The sequence below is a fragment of the Anabrus simplex genome, chromosome X (genome assembly GCF_040414725.1).
Source record: "Anabrus simplex isolate iqAnaSimp1 chromosome X, ASM4041472v1, whole genome shotgun sequence".
NCBI classification, from domain to species: Eukaryota; Metazoa; Arthropoda; class Insecta; order Orthoptera; family Tettigoniidae; genus Anabrus; species Anabrus simplex.
Window position 1 is genome coordinate 140,385,586 of NC_090279.1, and position 17,932 is coordinate 140,403,517.

At 46.9% G+C, this 17,932-nt stretch overlaps 1 protein-coding gene across 1 annotated transcript in view; it reads right to left on the reverse strand.

Annotated features, from left to right (window-relative positions):
• Nucleotides 1-5,024: 5,024 nt before the first annotated feature.
• Nucleotides 5,025-17,932, reverse strand: part of LOC136886706 (uncharacterized) — a 79,348-nt gene continuing 66,440 nt past the window's right edge. The window contains exon 4 of the mRNA XM_068230509.1: nucleotides 5,025-6,416. Coding sequence (XP_068086610.1) covers nucleotides 6,398-6,416 — 19 coding nt within the window. The 3' untranslated portion in view covers nucleotides 5,025-6,397. The remainder of the gene's footprint in view (nucleotides 6,417-17,932) is intronic.

A 17,932-nucleotide genomic window follows, 5' to 3' on the forward strand; every position in this document is an offset into this window, starting at 1 on the left:
CTCAGAAAGAAAGAGAACAGAAGCTTTTGAAATGTGGTGTTACAGAAGAATGCTGAAGGTGAGATGAATAGATCGAATCACGAATGAAGAGATACTGAATCGAATTGGTGAGAGGAGATCGATTTGGCTAAATTTGACGAGAAGAAGAGATAGAATGATAGGACACATCTTTAGACACCCAGGACTTGTTCAGTTAGTTTTTGAAGGAAGTGTAGGTGGTAAGAACGGTAGGGGTAGACCAAGGTATGAATATGACAAACAGATTAGAGCAGATGTAGGATGCAATAGTTACGTAGAAATGAAAAGGTTAGCGTAGGATAGGGTGGCATGGAGGGTTGCATCAAACCAGTCTATGGACTGATGACTCAAACACAACAACAACATAGAAAAAAATGGTAGAAATTGAAAATATCTGAGGCAGATCATTGTGTTAAACAGAGGTGGTAATAGTAAACTCAACCCAATATGTATTCAATGTTGGGTAGATAATATCACTGCTCTTAAGATTTTGTGGTCAGAATTGATGGAGCAATGGATTTTCAATTTCTCTTCACTCGAAGACTGACACAAGATTGTCTGGAAAATTCATTTGCCATTGTCAGAAATAAAGAGAGCAATAATGCAGCTCCAGGTGCATCTAATATTCACAGTGCATTAAGAACTGTTAGATAAATAACTTACTATCCCCATCACAAGGTAGCAATTGTGAGGCTGATGCTGCAGTATTCCTAAACAAATACAATTATTTGAAAATGAGTTACGCTGTGAACGAAAGATTAAATATTAGTGATAAGAGATCTGATTGTAATGAAAAAGTGAGATCATCGACTGTAATGTGCAAACCACACAGGCAAATGTAGACAATTATGTTATTGTTTGGGCAATCACAAGACTGCCACACAATGAGTGTGAAAATGTTTCGATGTCCCTTGACCTTAATTCCAATGACCCAGAAAACTTCCTCTTACTAGTGAAGAAATATGAATCAAGTAACAAGATTTTCCTCAATGATTGTTCTCACATGTTGTGTTCTAAAATGTGCAGTGATTTTCAGAATAATCTAAATTAATTCATATGTGAAATCACTCAAGATGTCAAGAACAAGTTAGCGAAGACCTTAATGAATGAAAATGTTAGTGTAGAAGGTATGTGTGACAGTTGTTATTCATTGTTGGCACATAAATACATTGCAGTCCTCAATACAGCTTTTGTAAATTAAAAAAATGGTTTATACACATATCAGCAGAGTCCGGGTCCATGGCTAAATCGTTAGCGTGCTGGCCTTTGGTCACAGGGGTCCTGGGTTCGATTCACGGCAGCGTCGGGAATTTTAACCATCATTGGTTAATTTCTCTGACACGGGAGCTGGGTGTATGTGTCGTCTTCATCACCATTTCATCCTCATCACGACGCGCAGGTCGCCTACGGGAGTCAAATGAAAAGACCTGCACCTGGCGAGCCGAACTTGTCCTCGGACACTCCCGGCACTAAAAGCGATACTCCATTTCTTTATCTCAGCAGAAAAAGAAAAATGCCAAATTACAGAATGTAACACATATGTAATTTCTTGTTCAAGTGCATAGAAATATACATAATATAATATATATATAATGATGGTATTGCATGGTTGTCAGTACATATGGTTGCCTGGCCTGTAGTTGTATGGAAATTGTTACATAAATTTGTCATGACTAAACTTCAATTTGAGGAAAATAGCATGTGTACAGTAGGAAAATATATTTTTGGATGTATATGACATATTATGTGAAAATTGTAGACAGTGGGCTATCACATGAAAAATCAAGTTGTTTTGGTCTCGGTGTAGCCCTAAACTTGATGTTACTTTTCATGCCTTATTTCGTGACTAATAAAAATGTTATAACCGCACATCAATCATTTTGTACTTGAAAAGCTATTCCATAATTCGTTTACAACATAAAACCAATACAATACAATACAATTCAATTTCGAGACCTCTGGTTCAGGTGTTATGTCATAGCAGCCACAAGAAGCAGTCGACAGCTGTTCCTTTTTACACTGCAAGCCGCTAGATAGTGGTAGTGGCTGCACTTTGGAGAGTGTTTCTGCTATTATCGTTATAACCTGCTTGGTGTGGCCATGTAATGCGTAGAGAGGGCACTTCACATTACACCATCTGAAAACAGGCCACGTGGTCGGTCCTAGAAACACCTTCAAGAAGACATGAGGGATGTTCATCTTGTTTCAACTGATGCTCTTATAGAACAAAGTGAAGACTGGCTTACAAGAGACTGCAGACCCTGCTCAGCTGCGGGACAAGCGCTAAGACGATGATGATGGAATCCGTAGATCAGGTATTACTTGCCTATGATGTGCTCTGTAACAATCAGGATGTATCAATACAGTAAACTGTACTCTGGTCCGACATCAGTATCGTTCACACGTGGTAATACGAGCTTGTGTCATGAGCACGAATATCTTACTTACAGAGTTGGCAAGTAATTGAATTATTTGTAACGACTACTTTCTTAGTAACTTTTACTCGTAATTTACTTCTGAAAATAAAATTGTAATCGATACATTGTAGTAATCGATATACATCGCATCGAGAGCTTGGTAACTTTGGAGCCCCAGCACTCTTTCATTTACTCACAGCTTGTTTTTTTTGCTAGTTGTTTTACGTCGCACCGACACAGATAGGTCTTACGGCGACGATGGGACAGGAAATAGCTAGGAGTGGGAAGGAAGCGGCCGTGGCCTTAATTAAGGTACAGCCCCAGCATTTGCCTGGTGTGAAAATGGGAAACCACGGAAAACCATCTTCAGGGCTGCCGATAGTGGGATTCGAACCTACTATCTCCCGGATGCAAGCTCACAGCCGCGTGCCTCTACGCGCACGGCCAACTCGCCCGGTACTCACAGCTTGTTGAGATTTAAGTAATCGTGAGACGGTGGTGGTGATTATTGTTCTAAGAGGAAGTACAACTGGGCAACCATCCTCCATTATCACTAATCAGAGGGAAAATGGAGGAGAAGTGAAGGTATCGGCAAAAGTGAGGGAGGACTCCCTAGGACTCGAGCACCTCAAACCGTGGAGGAGCCTAATACCAGACTCAGCTAGCGGAACCGTGGTCACCAAACGACACTCCCAAGTTGACAGTCCTTGGTCCCCCTTAAGATCGCCTCATACTACAGGCAGGGAATACCGCCCCCACGTCGTGCAGAATAGAACCGGAATAAACACGTGACAGTAAAACAGGATAAGGCATTTGCACCCCTCTATTTGAATAAGTTACCCCGAAAACTCGAAAGTGACATTCTAATTTCGCTCGAGAGCTATCATTTCGAATGTCTGTTTAGTCTCACGCAGCAATGATAGCCACTTAATGTCCTTATACTAAAAGGTACAAAACAGACTAATGTATTTCCCTCTGACATACCCATGTAATAAAAACTCAGTGGTTCTCTGAAGACTCGCGTTCTACGATGATTGTAGCTTTACTGATTATATTCAGAAATTAATTTTTGCTCGGTAATTAATTGAGCCCAATCACTTTTGTTTGCACTTTTCCCATCACAGCTTAGTTACAGCATAACTAAAATGTTTCCACAGAGCTAGTGACCACATAACTGTCGGGAGAAAATGGGATCAAACCCCACCTCAGCAATATTTATTTCTGTGGTTTCCAAATTCCACACCAGGCAAACTAAGGGCTGAGTAACTTCCTTTCCTATCTCATTGTCGCCGTAGGACCTGTCCGTGTCGGATGAGAAAATACTGGGTGAACATCTAGTAGAGAACTTACCACCTGGTGACAGCCCTAAATGCAGATCAGAGACGACTGACTGAAGTCTGAACCCTCCTTCCCCAATACCACGGTTAAATGCATCAAGGAATCAAATGAGACATTTCTTGTGGGAAGACTCGCAAATTTGTTGGAAGTAAGAGTTAAAATGTTTAGATTGAATTGCATAATATCGCATAGTGCAACTAGTGACCCACTCAAGCTTCCTATGGGATCAATAGTTTCTTTGTAGCGACAAGTCTCTTATGTCATTGGGCGTTCTCCCCTGTGCATAGCTGAGTATGACAGCCCTCAGCTCCCTCCTTTCAACCTGTGTTATGTTCAAACCCATTCTGCCATTTCAATGAAACCACGGCAGCATGACATTTAGCTTGGGTTCGATTCCAGGTAAGTGGTCAAAAAGTCCTATGCGGCTCCATTGGGGGGTGCACCTGAAATTAGCTGCACTGATTCAGAGTGAGGACGCGAGTTTACTGAGACAACGGCTTTTCAAACCAAATATTCACTGCAAAAGATATTTTTATCGTCGTAAGTTAATTGAGATCATTAATTATTATTTTTTATAATTACTATGTAATTAATATCAGAATATGGTTTCTAATTTCAAGCCTGACTTTATGCCCTGGTAAATTCGCATTTCAAGCACTGGGATAAGTGGATCATTAGTCTGCCTCATTCTCCGCTGACACAGCCACTTGCATCGACTCTCACTTTCACCCCTGTTTAAAAATAATTCAAATACTTCTGCAGGGATCAATGCAGGAACTACTGAAAGCATAAATGTAGTGGTGAGGAGTGAAAACATGAAAATTATAAGACGACTGATGTGCTCATCATCTATATGATGGGAAAATTACGTACATTACTTCAAGTTTCCCATCTGTGACACATCTGAAGGCCACCTACCTATGTGAGATCATGCTACATATTTCTTTGCCAGTGTCTTCAACGGAAACGTTTCTCGAGGTCACTTACCTGGATGATCTATGGTGCTGACTATCCACACTGTCTACAGCTTCAACCACTTAATTCGAGGATACTGTGCTAGTATATTACTCTACCAACTCCCAATTAGAGAGCGTCATATGGTCCGCAACCCTGGGGAACAAGGGAAGATGGTTCTGGGGCCAACACTAACTCATATTTAACAGTTTTATTACCTTGAAACAATTTATTTACGTTGCTACAAGCCTTAGCACAGAATACCACTCGCTTCCAGGCAACGACACAACACAGAGTTCTTTGTAACCGGCAGGATCCCTCACTGTTGTAGTACTGAATCTCCGAGAGGAGGAAGGGCTCCTCCTCACCTCCAAGGCGCAGGTAAGGATCGTACTACGGATAGAGGGAGACACACTAGATTACTGTCGTGTCAAAGTAACTTACTTATTCAATGAGCACTGCTCTAGGAGGCGTACCACCTCATAGTGCCTTCCCCCTCCGTTTGACAAGGGTCAGAGCTGTGCAACTATTAGTCTTAGCATTGAGACTAGTGTGGTCTAGTGTGGTGAGGTACACAATTACTTCAAGGCAACCTTCACATGCAGCCACAAGTAGTGGAGTGTAATCATTAGTAGTCTTAACATTGAGACTAGAGGGATCTGGTGCGGTGAGATACTTCATTACTTCAAGGTGACCTCCCTAAGAATCCATCTGTAGTGAAGTGTAACCATAAATAATCTTTGCATTGAGACTAGTGGGGTCTTGTGTTGTGAGGTACTCCATTACTTCAAAGTGACCTTCATGTGCAGCCAGGTGCAGTGCCGTGTAACCACCACTGGTATTAACGCTGAGACTAGTGGGGTCTAGTGTGGTGAGGTACCTCACTATATCGAGGTGCCCCCACTGAGCAGCTTGTACACGAGAAGTACCCGGCAACTCCCCAGTAATACCTCCCTCCTCCACCAGGTACATCACCACCTGCACGTGACCCTGTATGGCTGACAAGGAAAGTGCAGGCACTTGTCTGTGGGTACTAATGTTTACATATATGTCACTCCTTCCAAAGTAGAGACAGTCCTCTCGACCTCGATTTTCTCCTTTCCTACCAGAGCCTCCACAACATGCAGCTGTCCCCTTCTGCAGTATGATTCAAATCGGTACGCTTCGAGTCCACACAGGGATTTCTTTCAAGAAGGAAATTCACCACATTGATATATCCCAGATCAGCGGCCCAATATAGAATTTGCTGAAGGATTTCGTGACCTGGTTCGTACTAGACGAGCAGTTCGCGCCACCGTGGACCTTCCTCTCTTTTCCGCCACTCCCTCTCTCTCTGGAGAGGAAGTTCCTCTCTCATTTCGCATGCTAGCTCTCTCTTCTCAACAACCTTCTCTCCGTCCTTACATGCTCTTTCCTTTTCCTCCTTACATGCTCTCTCCAACTCCTCTTCTCTCTCCTTACGTGCTTTCTCCACATCCTTTGTTTTCTTCTCGAATGCCTCCTCCCTCTGTTCTATCACCATCTCCCTCTTTTTCAGAACATCTTCCCATGAACTCGCGCTGTTCTCTGTCTCCTTAGGGGTTCTCCCCAATTATTCCACCACTCTGGTGTCATCTTCCAGCTGCAATTCCCTAATCTCCTCATGTTCTGCCAGTGACCCATAGAATGCCTCACACAGTCGCACCGAGTCTGGAACACACAATAACACCACAAATTAACAGATAGTCCTCCTTAAGGCCGGTTTACATGGGATCATGTTAATGAAACTGGCCACCATGATAATTACCTGAAAGGAAATTGATTAAGTTACGAAGTGCTGCAGATATGGCAACCCTATTATAATGTTCTAGAAACTTACTTCGTCAGCTGAGTGGCACTGTAGCCAGGTTGCGAACAAAGAAAGAAGGAAACAATTCCACGCTAAAAGGATGACTTAAACACTGAGTTTATTTTGTAATGTAGAGCCCTCATCTGTCATTTTGAATGCCACACATTTTATAATAAACTTCCTGTATTTCTCAATGTTGACGGTTGAATATTTACTTCTAGGATTGTTACGACCTGTCAATTACCGATGATGTGAATTTGATGTGATCGCTATCAGACGAGCAGAGACAACAAGGCCTAGAGGCAAAAGCTCGTGGATGGCTCTGATCCACCATGATCCTTCTGTTTATCAGTGTAAGCTGTCATGTATAGGGGAGCTATTTCCAGCGTAGATCGGTTTCATTAAATAACGAGTTTCACCTCTTCTCAAAATCTCTATGAAGCATATACACTGGCACAAGTTTGCCGAAGGGAGAGTTTTTACTTATAAAATTGTTAAGTATTGTTACGGGTAAATAACACATAATATTGGTATGATATGGAAAAGGAGGACATTTGAGTGATACCTGATACATATATATTACATACGTTCATGATTTGTCTTGTTTGTGGCACTGAATCCGTAGACGAGGATATGGAAATGTAAGTTAAGACAATAAACTTCATGACTGATTGTATTTTACCATACGAGATTATTGAGTAGACTTCTAAAAACTCACAATGCATGTCATATTAATTTAAGTTAATTTGTTTATACACACTTCTTTATTCCAAACACATTTTTGATACTGCGGGAAAGGTTATATTCATTAATTAAACTAAGTTAACGCAAAAATTAAAATCAATTCATTTTGAAAATTAAAACAAAAGTTGGATCACACCTAAAATACCCACTTCCTGCCGTCTTGTTTTCTAAAACAGGATAATTCACAGTTAACTTTCAGGATTCCAAGAGAATAATATTGAGGAAATACAACGAGTAAGGAGGCAAGCTCAGACAGTCTATGAAAAAATGAGCCTTAAAGCAGCGTTATTCAGTATAACAAAAGTAAATTATAACCTGTGGTTCAGCTTCTTCCTGTGTTGCAAAGTTACTAAAGGACAACACTCATTCTGCGCCAACTACATATCATTCATACAAGAACTGAGATGATATGCCATCTAGAGAAACGCAATTTATGAAGCAACTTGTGCAAAATTCAATACAGCCAATATTTACTGGTAGGCTGCATGGCATCCTCGATCAATGTTGTTTGAAGAACACTTCCATCTTCCTTCCGACGAAAGTCACAGGATAATTTACAACAAGATGAATGGGTTTATTTTATACAGCCCAATGAATATATTAAGATGGCTATGTGTAAACACATCTCCACTTCCACCACTCACGAACAGGTCCAATATGGCGTGGCTCGAACAGTGGCAACACAAGGCTGCCAATTTAGGAAATTTACAATACCGTTTGGCTGGATGGGTTAGGTCCGGCTGGTGAGGAAAGCTTAGGGAAGACTGCTCACAAAGGCAGCCTGGGGGGGGGGGGCAAACCACAAGTTTAAAGCCGCGAAGCTGCCCCGAGGATTGTAGTACCCTACGTTACATCACCACTGGTCTAGATAGTGACAAGACCACTGGTCTGCCTAGTGACAAGACCACTGGTCTGGATAGTGACATGACCACTGGTCTGGATAGCCACAAGACCACTGGTCTGGCTAATGATAAGACCACTGGTCTGGATAGTGACAAGACCACTGGTCTGCGTGGTGACAAGAGCACTAGTCTGGCTAAGGACAAGACCACTGGTCTGGATAGTGACAAGACCACTGGTCTGGATAGTGACAAGACCACTGATCTGGATAGCGACAAGACCACTAGTCTTCCTAGAGACGAGACCACTGGTCTGCCTAGAGACGAGACCGCTGGTCTGCCTAGTGACGAGAGCACTAGTCTGGCTAAAGACAAGACCACTAGTCTGGATAGTGACAAAACCACTGGTCTGCCTAGTGACAAGACCACTGGTCTGGATAGTGACGAGACCACCGGTCTGGCTAATGACAAGACCACTGGTCTGGATAGTGACAAGACCACTGGTCTGCCTAGTGACGAGTGCACAACTCTGGCAAATGACAAGACCACTGGTCTGGATAGTGACAAGACCACTGGTCTGGATAGGGACAAGATAACTGGTCTGGCTAATAACAAGACCACTGGTCTGGATAGTGACACGACCACTGGTCTGGATAGTGACAAGACCACTGGTCTGCCTAGTGACGAGAGCACTAGTGTGGCTAAGGACAAGACCACTGGTCTGGATAGCCACAAGACCACTGGTCTGGCTAAAGATAAGACCACTGGTCTGGATAGTGACAAGACCACTGGTCTGCCTAGTGACGAGAGCACTAGTCTGGCTAAGGACAGGACCACTGGTCTGGATAGTGACAAGACCACTGGTCTGGATAGTGACAAGACCACTTGTCTGGATAGCGACAAGACCACTGGTCTGCCTAGAGACGAGACCGCTGGTCTGCCTAGAGACGAGACGGCTGGTCTGCCTAGTGACGAGAGCACTAGTCTGGCTAATGACAAGACCACTAGTCTGGATAGTGACAAAACCACTGGTCTGCCTAGTGACAAGACCACTGGTCTGGATAGTGACGAGACCACTGGTCTGGCTAATGAAAAGACCACTGGTCTGGATAGTGACAACACCACTGGTCTGCCTAGTGACGAGAGCACTAGTCTGGCAAATGACAAGACCACTGGTCTGGATAGTGACAAGACCACTGGTCTGGATAGGGACAAGATAACTGGTCTGGCTAATGACAAGACCACTGGTCTGGATAGTGACACGACCACTGGTCTGGATAGTGACAAGACAACTTGTCTGCCTAGTGACAAGACCACTGGTCTGGATAGGGACAAGGTAACTGGTCTGGCTAATGACAAAACCACTGGTCTGGATAGTGACAAGACCACTGGTCTGGATAGTGACAAGACCACTTGTCTGGATAGCGACAAGACCACTGGTCTGCCTAGAGACGAGACCACTGGTCGGGATAGTGACAAGAAAAACTGGTCTGGATAGTGACAAGACCACTGGTCTGGATAGTGACATGACCACTGGTCTGGATAGCCACAAGACCACTGGTCTGGATAGTGACAAGACCACTGGTCTGGATAGCGACAAGACCACTGGCCTGCCTAGAGACGAGACCACTGGTCTGCCTAGAGACGGGACCACTGGTCTGCCTAGTGACGAGAGCACTAGTCTGGATAGTGACAAGACCACTGGTCTGGATAGTGACAAAACCAATGGTCTGGATAGTGAGGAGACCACTGGTCTGGATAGTGACGAGACCACTGGTCTGGATAGTGACAAGACCACTGGTCTGGATAGTGACAAGGCCACTGGTCTGCCCAGTGACAACACCACTGGTCTGGATAGTGACGAGACCACTGGTCTGGCTAATGACAAGTCCACTGGTCTGGATAGTGACAAGACCACTGGTCTGCCTAGTGACGAGAGCACTAGTCTGGCTAGTGACGAGAGTACTAGTCTGGCTAATGACGAGACCACTGGTCTGGATAGTGACAAGACCACTGGTCCGGATAGTGACAAGACCACTGGTCCGGATAGTGACAAGACCACTGGTCCGGATAGTGACAAGACCACTGGTTTGCCTAGTGACGAGACCACAGGTCTGGAAAGTGACAAGACCACTGGTCCGGATAGTGACAAGCCCACTGGTCTGGATAGTGACAAGACCACTAGTCTGCCTAGTGACGAGAGCACTAGTCTGGCTAATGACAAGACCACTGGTCTGGATAGGGACAAGATAACTGGTCTGCCTAGTGACGAGAGCACTAGTCTGGCTAATGACACGACCACTGGTCTGCCTAGTGACGACAGTACTAGTCTGGCTAATGACAAGACCCCTGGTCTGGCTAATGACAAGACCACTGGTCTGGATAGTGACAAGACCACTGGTCTGGATAGGGACAAGATAACTTGTCTGCCTAGTGACGAGAGCACTAGTCTGGATAGTGACAAGACCACTGGTCAGTCTAGTGACGAGAGCACTAGTCTGGCTAATGACAAGATCACTGGTCTGGATAGGGACAAGATAACTGGTCTGCCTAGTGACGACAGCACTAGTCTGCATAGTGACGAGAGCACTGGTCTGCCTAGTGACAAGGCCACTGGTCTGCCTAGTGACAAGACCACTGGTCTGGATAGTGACAAGACCACTGGTCTGGATAGTGACAAGACCACTGGTCTGCCTAGTGACGAGAGCACTAGTCTGCATAGTGACGAGAGCACTGGTCTGCCTAGTGACAAGGCCACTGGTCTGCCTAGTGACAAGACCACTGGTCTGGATAGTGACAAGACCACTGGTCTGGCTAATGAAAAGACCACTGGTCTGGATAGTGACAACACCACTGGTCTGCCTAGTGACGAGAGCACTAGTCTGGCAAATGACAAGACCACTGGTCTGGATAGTGACAAGACCACTGGTCTGGATAGGGACAAGATAACTGGTCTGGCTAATGACAAGACCACTGGTCTGGATAGTGACACGACCACTGGTCTGGATAGTGACAAGACAACTTGTCTGCCTAGTGACAAGACCACTGGTCTGGATAGGGACAAGGTAACTGGTCTGGCTAATGACAAAACCACTGGTCTGGATAGTGACAAGACCACTGGTCTGGATAGTGACAAGACCACTTGTCTGGATAGCGACAAGACCACTGGTCTGCCTAGAGACGAGACCACTGGTCGGGATAGTGACAAGAAAAACTGGTCTGGATAGTGACAAGACCACTGGTCTGGATAGTGACATGACCACTGGTCTGGATAGCCACAAGACCACTGGTCTGGATAGTGACAAGACCACTGGTCTGGATAGCGACAAGACCACTGGTCTGCCTAGAGACGAGACCACTGGTCTGCCTAGAGACGGGACCACTGGTCTGCCTAGTGACGAGAGCACTAGTCTGGATAGTGACAAGACCACTGGTCTGGATAGTGACAAAACCAATGGTCTGGATAGTGAGGAGACCACTGGTCTGGATAGTGACGAGACCACTGGTCTGGATAGTGACAAGACCACTGGTCTGGATAGTGACAAGGCCACTGGTCTGCCCAGTGACAACACCACTGGTCTGGATAGTGACGAGACCACTGGTCTGGCTAATGACAAGTCCACTGGTCTGGATAGTGACAAGACCACTGGTCTGCCTAGTGACGAGAGCACTAGTCTGGCTAGTGACGAGAGTACTAGTCTGGCTAATGACGAGACCACTGGTCTGGATAGTGACAAGACCACTGGTCCGGATAGTGACAAGACCACTGGTCCGGATAGTGACAAGACCACTGGTCCGGATAGTGACAAGACCACTGGTTTGCCTAGTGACGAGACCACAGGTCTGGAAAGTGACAAGACCACTGGTCCGGATAGTGACAAGCCCACTGGTCTGGATAGTGACAAGACCACTAGTCTGCCTAGTGACGAGAGCACTAGTCTGGCTAATGACAAGACCACTGGTCTGGATAGGGACAAGATAACTGGTCTGCCTAGTGACGAGAGCACTAGTCTGGCTAATGACACGACCACTGGTCTGCCTAGTGACGACAGTACTAGTCTGGCTAATGACAAGACCACTGGTCTGGCTAATGACAAGACCACTGGTCTGGATAGTGACAAGACCACTGGTCTGGATAGGGACAAGATAACTTGTCTGCCTAGTGACGAGAGCACTAGTCTGGATAGTGACAAGACCACTGGTCAGTCTAGTGACGAGAGCACTAGTCTGGCTAATGACAAGATCACTGGTCTGGATAGGGACAAGATAACTGGTCTGCCTAGTGACGACAGCACTAGTCTGCATAGTGACGAGAGCACTGGTCTGCCTAGTGACAAGGCCACTGGTCTGCCTAGTGACAAGACCACTGGTCTGGATAGTGACAAGACCACTGGTCTGGATAGTGACAAGACCACTGGTCTGCCTAGTGACGAGAGCACTAGTCTGCATAGTGACGAGAGCACTGGTCTGCCTAGTGACAAGGCCACTGGTCTGCCTAGTGACAAGACCACTGGTCTGGATAGTGACAAGACCACTGGTCTGGCTAATGAAAAGACCACTGGTCTGCCTAGTGACGAGAGCACTAGTCTGGCAAATGACAAGACCACTGGTCTGGATAGTGACAAGACCACTGGTCTGGATAGTGACAAGACCACTGGTCTGGATAGGGACAAGATAACTGGTCTGGCTAATGACAAGACCACTGGTCTGGATAGTGACACGACCACTGGTCTGGATAGTGACAAGACAACTTGTCTGCCTAGTGACAAGACCACTGGTCTGGATAGGGACAAGGTAACTGGTCTGGCTAATGACAAAACCACTGGTCTGGATAGTGACAAGACCACTGGTCTGGATAGTGACAAGACCACTTGTCTGGATAGCGACAAGACCACTGGTCTGCCTAGAGACGAGACCACTGGTCGGGATAGTGACAAGAAAAACTGGTCTGGATAGTGACAAGACCACTGGTCTGGATAGTGACATGACCACTGGTCTGGATAGCCACAAGACCACTGGTCTGGATAGTGACAAGACCACTGGTCTGGATAGCGACAAGACCACTGGTCTGCCTAGAGACGAGACCACTGGTCTGCCTAGAGACGGGACCACTGGTCTGCCTAGTGACGAGAGCACTAGTCTGGATAGTGACAAGACCACTGGTCTGGATAGTGACAAAACCAATGGTCTGGATAGTGAGGAGACCACTGGTCTGGATAGTGACGAGACCACTGGTCTGGATAGTGACAAGACCACTGGTCTGGATAGTGACAAGGCCACTGGTCTGCCCAGTGACAACACCACTGGTCTGGATAGTGACGAGACCACTGGTCTGGCTAATGACAAGTCCACTGGTCTGGATAGTGACAAGACCACTGGTCTGCCTAGTGACGAGAGCACTAGTCTGGCTAGTGACGAGAGTACTAGTCTGGCTAATGACGAGACCACTGGTCTGGATAGTGACAAGACCACTGGTCCGGATAGTGACAAGACCACTGGTCCGGATAGTGACAAGACCACTGGTTTGCCTAGTGACGAGACCACAGGTCTGGAAAGTGACAAGACCACTGGTCCGGATAGTGACAAGCCCACTGGTCTGGATAGTGACAAGACCACTAGTCTGCCTAGTGACGAGAGCACTAGTCTGGCTAATGACAAGACCACTGGTCTGGATAGGGACAAGATAACTGGTCTGCCTAGTGACGAGAGCACTAGTCTGGCTAATGACACGACCACTGGTCTGCCTAGTGACGACAGTACTAGTCTGGCTAATGACAAGACCACTGGTCTGGCTAATGACAAGACCACTGGTCTGGATAGTGACAAGACCACTGGTCTGGATAGGGACAAGATAACTTGTCTGCCTAGTGACGAGAGCACTAGTCTGGATAGTGACAAGACCACTGGTCTGTCTAGTGACGAGAGCACTAGTCTGGCTAATGACAAGATCACTGGTCTGGATAGGGACAAGATAACTGGTCTGCCTAGTGACGACAGCACTAGTCTGCATAGTGACGAGAGCACTGGTCTGCCTAGTGACAAGGCCACTAGTCTGCCTAGTGACAAGACCACTGGTCTGGATAGTGACAAGACCACTGGTCTGGATAGTGACAAGACCACTGGTCTGCCTAGTGACGAGAGCACTAGTCTGCATAGTGACGAGAGCACTGGTCTGCCTAGTGACAAGGCCACTGGTCTGCCTAGTGACAAGACCACTGGTCTGGATAGTGACAAGACCACTGGTCTGGATAGTGACAAGACCACTGGTCTATATAGGGACAAGACCACTGGTCTGGATAGTGACAAGACCACTGGTCTGGCTATTGACAAGACCACTGGTCTGGATAGTGACAAGACCACTGGTCTGCCTTGTGACGAGACCATCGGTCTGGATAGTGACAAGACCACTGGTCTGGATAGTGACAAGACCACTGGTCTGGAAAGGGACAAGATAACTGGTCTGGCTAATGGCAAGACCACTGGTCTGGATAGTGACAAGACCACTGGTCTGGGTAGTGACAAGACCACTGGTCTGGATAGTGACAAGACCACTGGTCTGGATACTGACAAGAACACTGGTCTGGATAGTGACAAGACCACTGGTCTGGCTAATGTCAAGACCATTGGTCTGAATAGTGACAAGCCCACTGGTCTGGAAAGTGACAGACCACTGGTCTGGATAGTGACAAGAACACTGGTGTGACTAGTGACGAGACCATCGGTCTGGATAGTGACAAGACCACTGGTCTGGATAGTGACAAGACCACTGGTCTGCATAGTGACAAGACCACTAGTCTGGATAGTGACAAGACAACTAGTCTGGATAGTGACAAGACCACTGCTCTGGATAGTGACAAGACCACTGGTTTGGATAATGACAAGACCATCGGTCTGGATAGTGACAAGACCACTGGTCTGGATAATGACAGGACCACTGGTCTGCCTAGTGACGAGACCATCGGTCTGGATAGGGACAAGGCCATCGGTCTGGATAGTGACAAGACCACTGGTCTGCCTAGTGACAAGACCACTGGTCTGGATAGTGACAAGACCACTGGTCTGCCTAGTGGCAAGACCACTGGTCTGCCTAGAGACGAGACCACTGGTCTGGATAGTGACAAGGCCACAGGTCTGGATAGTGACAAGACCACTGGTCTGGATCGTGACAAGACCACTGGTTCGGATAGTGACGAGAGCACTGCTATGCCTACTGACAAGACCACTGGTCTGGATAGTGACAAGACCACTGCTCTGGCTAATGACAAGACCACTGTTCTGCCTTGTGACAAGACCACTGGTCTGAATAGTGACAACACCACAAGTCTGACTAATGACAAGACCACTGGTCTGGATAGTGACAAGACCACTGGTCCGGATAGTAACGAGAGCAATGGTATGCCTAGTGACAAGACCACTGGTCTGCCTAGTGACGAGATCACTGGTCTGCCTAGTGACAAGACCACAAGTCTGACTAATGACAAGACCACTAGTCTGGATAGTGACAAAACCAATGGTCTGGATAGTGACGAGACCACTGGTCTGGATAGTGACGAGACCACTGGTCTGGCTAATGACAAGACCACTGGTCTGGATAGTGACAAGGCCACTGGTCTGCCTAGTGACAACACCACTGGTCTGGATAGTGACGAGACCACTGGTCTGGCTAATGACAAGACCACTGGTCTGGATAGTGACAAGACCACTGGTCTGCCTAGTGACGAGAGCACTAGTCTGGCTAGTGACGACAGCACTAGTCTGGCTAATGACAAGACCACTGGTCCGGATAGTGACAAGACCACTGGTCCGGATAGTGACAAGACCACTGGTTTGCCTAGAGACGAGACCACAGGTCTGGAAAGTGACAAGACCACTGGTCCGTATAGTGACAAGACCACTGGTCTGGATAGTGACAAGACCACTGGTCTGGATAGTGACAAGGCCACTGGTCTGCCTAGTGACAACACCACTGGTCTGGATAGTGACGAGACCACTGGTCTGGCTAATGACAAGTCCACTGGTCTGGATAGTGACAAGACCACTGGTCTGCCTAGTGACGAGAGCACTAGTCTGGCTAGTGACGAGAGTACTAGTCTGGCTAATGACAAGACCACTGGTCTGGATAGTGACAAGACCACTGGTCCGGATAGTGACAAGACCACTGGTCCGGATAGTGACAAGACCACTGGTTTGCCTAGTGACGAGACCACAGGTCTGGAAAGTGACAAGACCACTGATCCGGATAGTGACAATACCACTGGTCTGGATAGTGACAAGACCACTAGTCTGCCTAGTGACGAGAGCACTAGTCTGGCTAATGACAAGACCACTGGTCTGGATAGGGACAAGATAACTGGTCTGCCGAGTGACGAGAGCACTAGTCTGGCTAATGACACGACCACTGCTCTGCCTAGTGACGAGAGTACTAGTCTGGCTAATGACAAGACCACTGGTCTGGCTAATGACAAGAACACTGGTCTGGATAGTGACAAGACCACTGGTCTGGATAGGGACAAGATAACTTGTCTGCCTAGTGACGAGAGCACTAGTCTGGATAGTGACAAGACCACTGGTCTGTCTAGTGACGAGAGCACTAGTCTGGCTAATGACAAGATCACTGGTCTGGATAGGGACAAGATAACTGGTCTGCCTAGTGACGAGAGCACTAGTCTGCATAGTGACGAGAGCACTGGTCTGCCTAGTGACAAGGCCACTGGTCTGCCTAGTGACAAGACCACTGGTCTGGATAGTGACAAGACCACTGGTCTGGATAGTGACAAGACCACTGGTCTGCCTAGTGACGAGAGCACTAGTCTGCATAGTGACGAGAGCACTGGTCTGCCTAGTGACAAGGCCACTGGTCTGCCTAGTGACAAGACCACTGCACTGGTCTGGATAGTGACAAGACCACTGGTCTATATAGGGACAAGATAACTGATCTGGCTAATGACAAGACCACTGGTCTGAATAGTGACAAGACCACTGGTCTGGATAGTGACAAGACCACTGGTCTTGCTAATGACAAGACCACTGGTCTGGATAGTGACAAGACCACTGGTCTGCCTTGTGACGAGACCATCGGTCTGGATAGTGACAAGACCACTGGTCTGGATAGTGACAAGACCACTGGTCTGGAAAGGGACAAGATAACTGGTCTGGCTAATGGCAAGACCACTGGTCTGGATAGTGACAAGACCACTGGTCTGGGTAGTGACAAGACCACTGGTCTGGATAGTGACAAGACCACTGGTCTGGATAATGACAAGACCACTGGTCTGGATAGTGACAAGACCACTGGTCTGGCTAATGTCAAGACCATTGGTCTGAATAGTGACAAGCCCACTGGTCTGGAAAGTGACAGACCACTGGTCTGGATAGTGACAAGACCACTGGTCTGACTAGTGACGAGACCATCGGTCTGGATAGTGACAAGACCACTGGTCTGGATAGTGACAAGACCACTGGTCTGCATAGTGACAAGACCACTAGTCTGGATAGTGACAAGACCACTAGTCTGGATAGTGACAAGACCACTGCTCTGGATAGTGACAAGACCACTGGTCTGGATAATGACAAGACCATCGGTCTGGATAGTGACAAGACCACTGGTCTGGATAATGACAAGACCACTGGTCTGCCTAGTGACGAGACCATCGGTCTGGATAGTGACAAGACCACTGGTCTGCCTAGTGACAAGACCACTGGTCTGGATAGTGACAAGACCACTGGTCTGCCTAGTGGCAAGACCACTGGTCTGCCTAGAGACGAGACCACTGGTCTGGATAGTGACAAGGCTA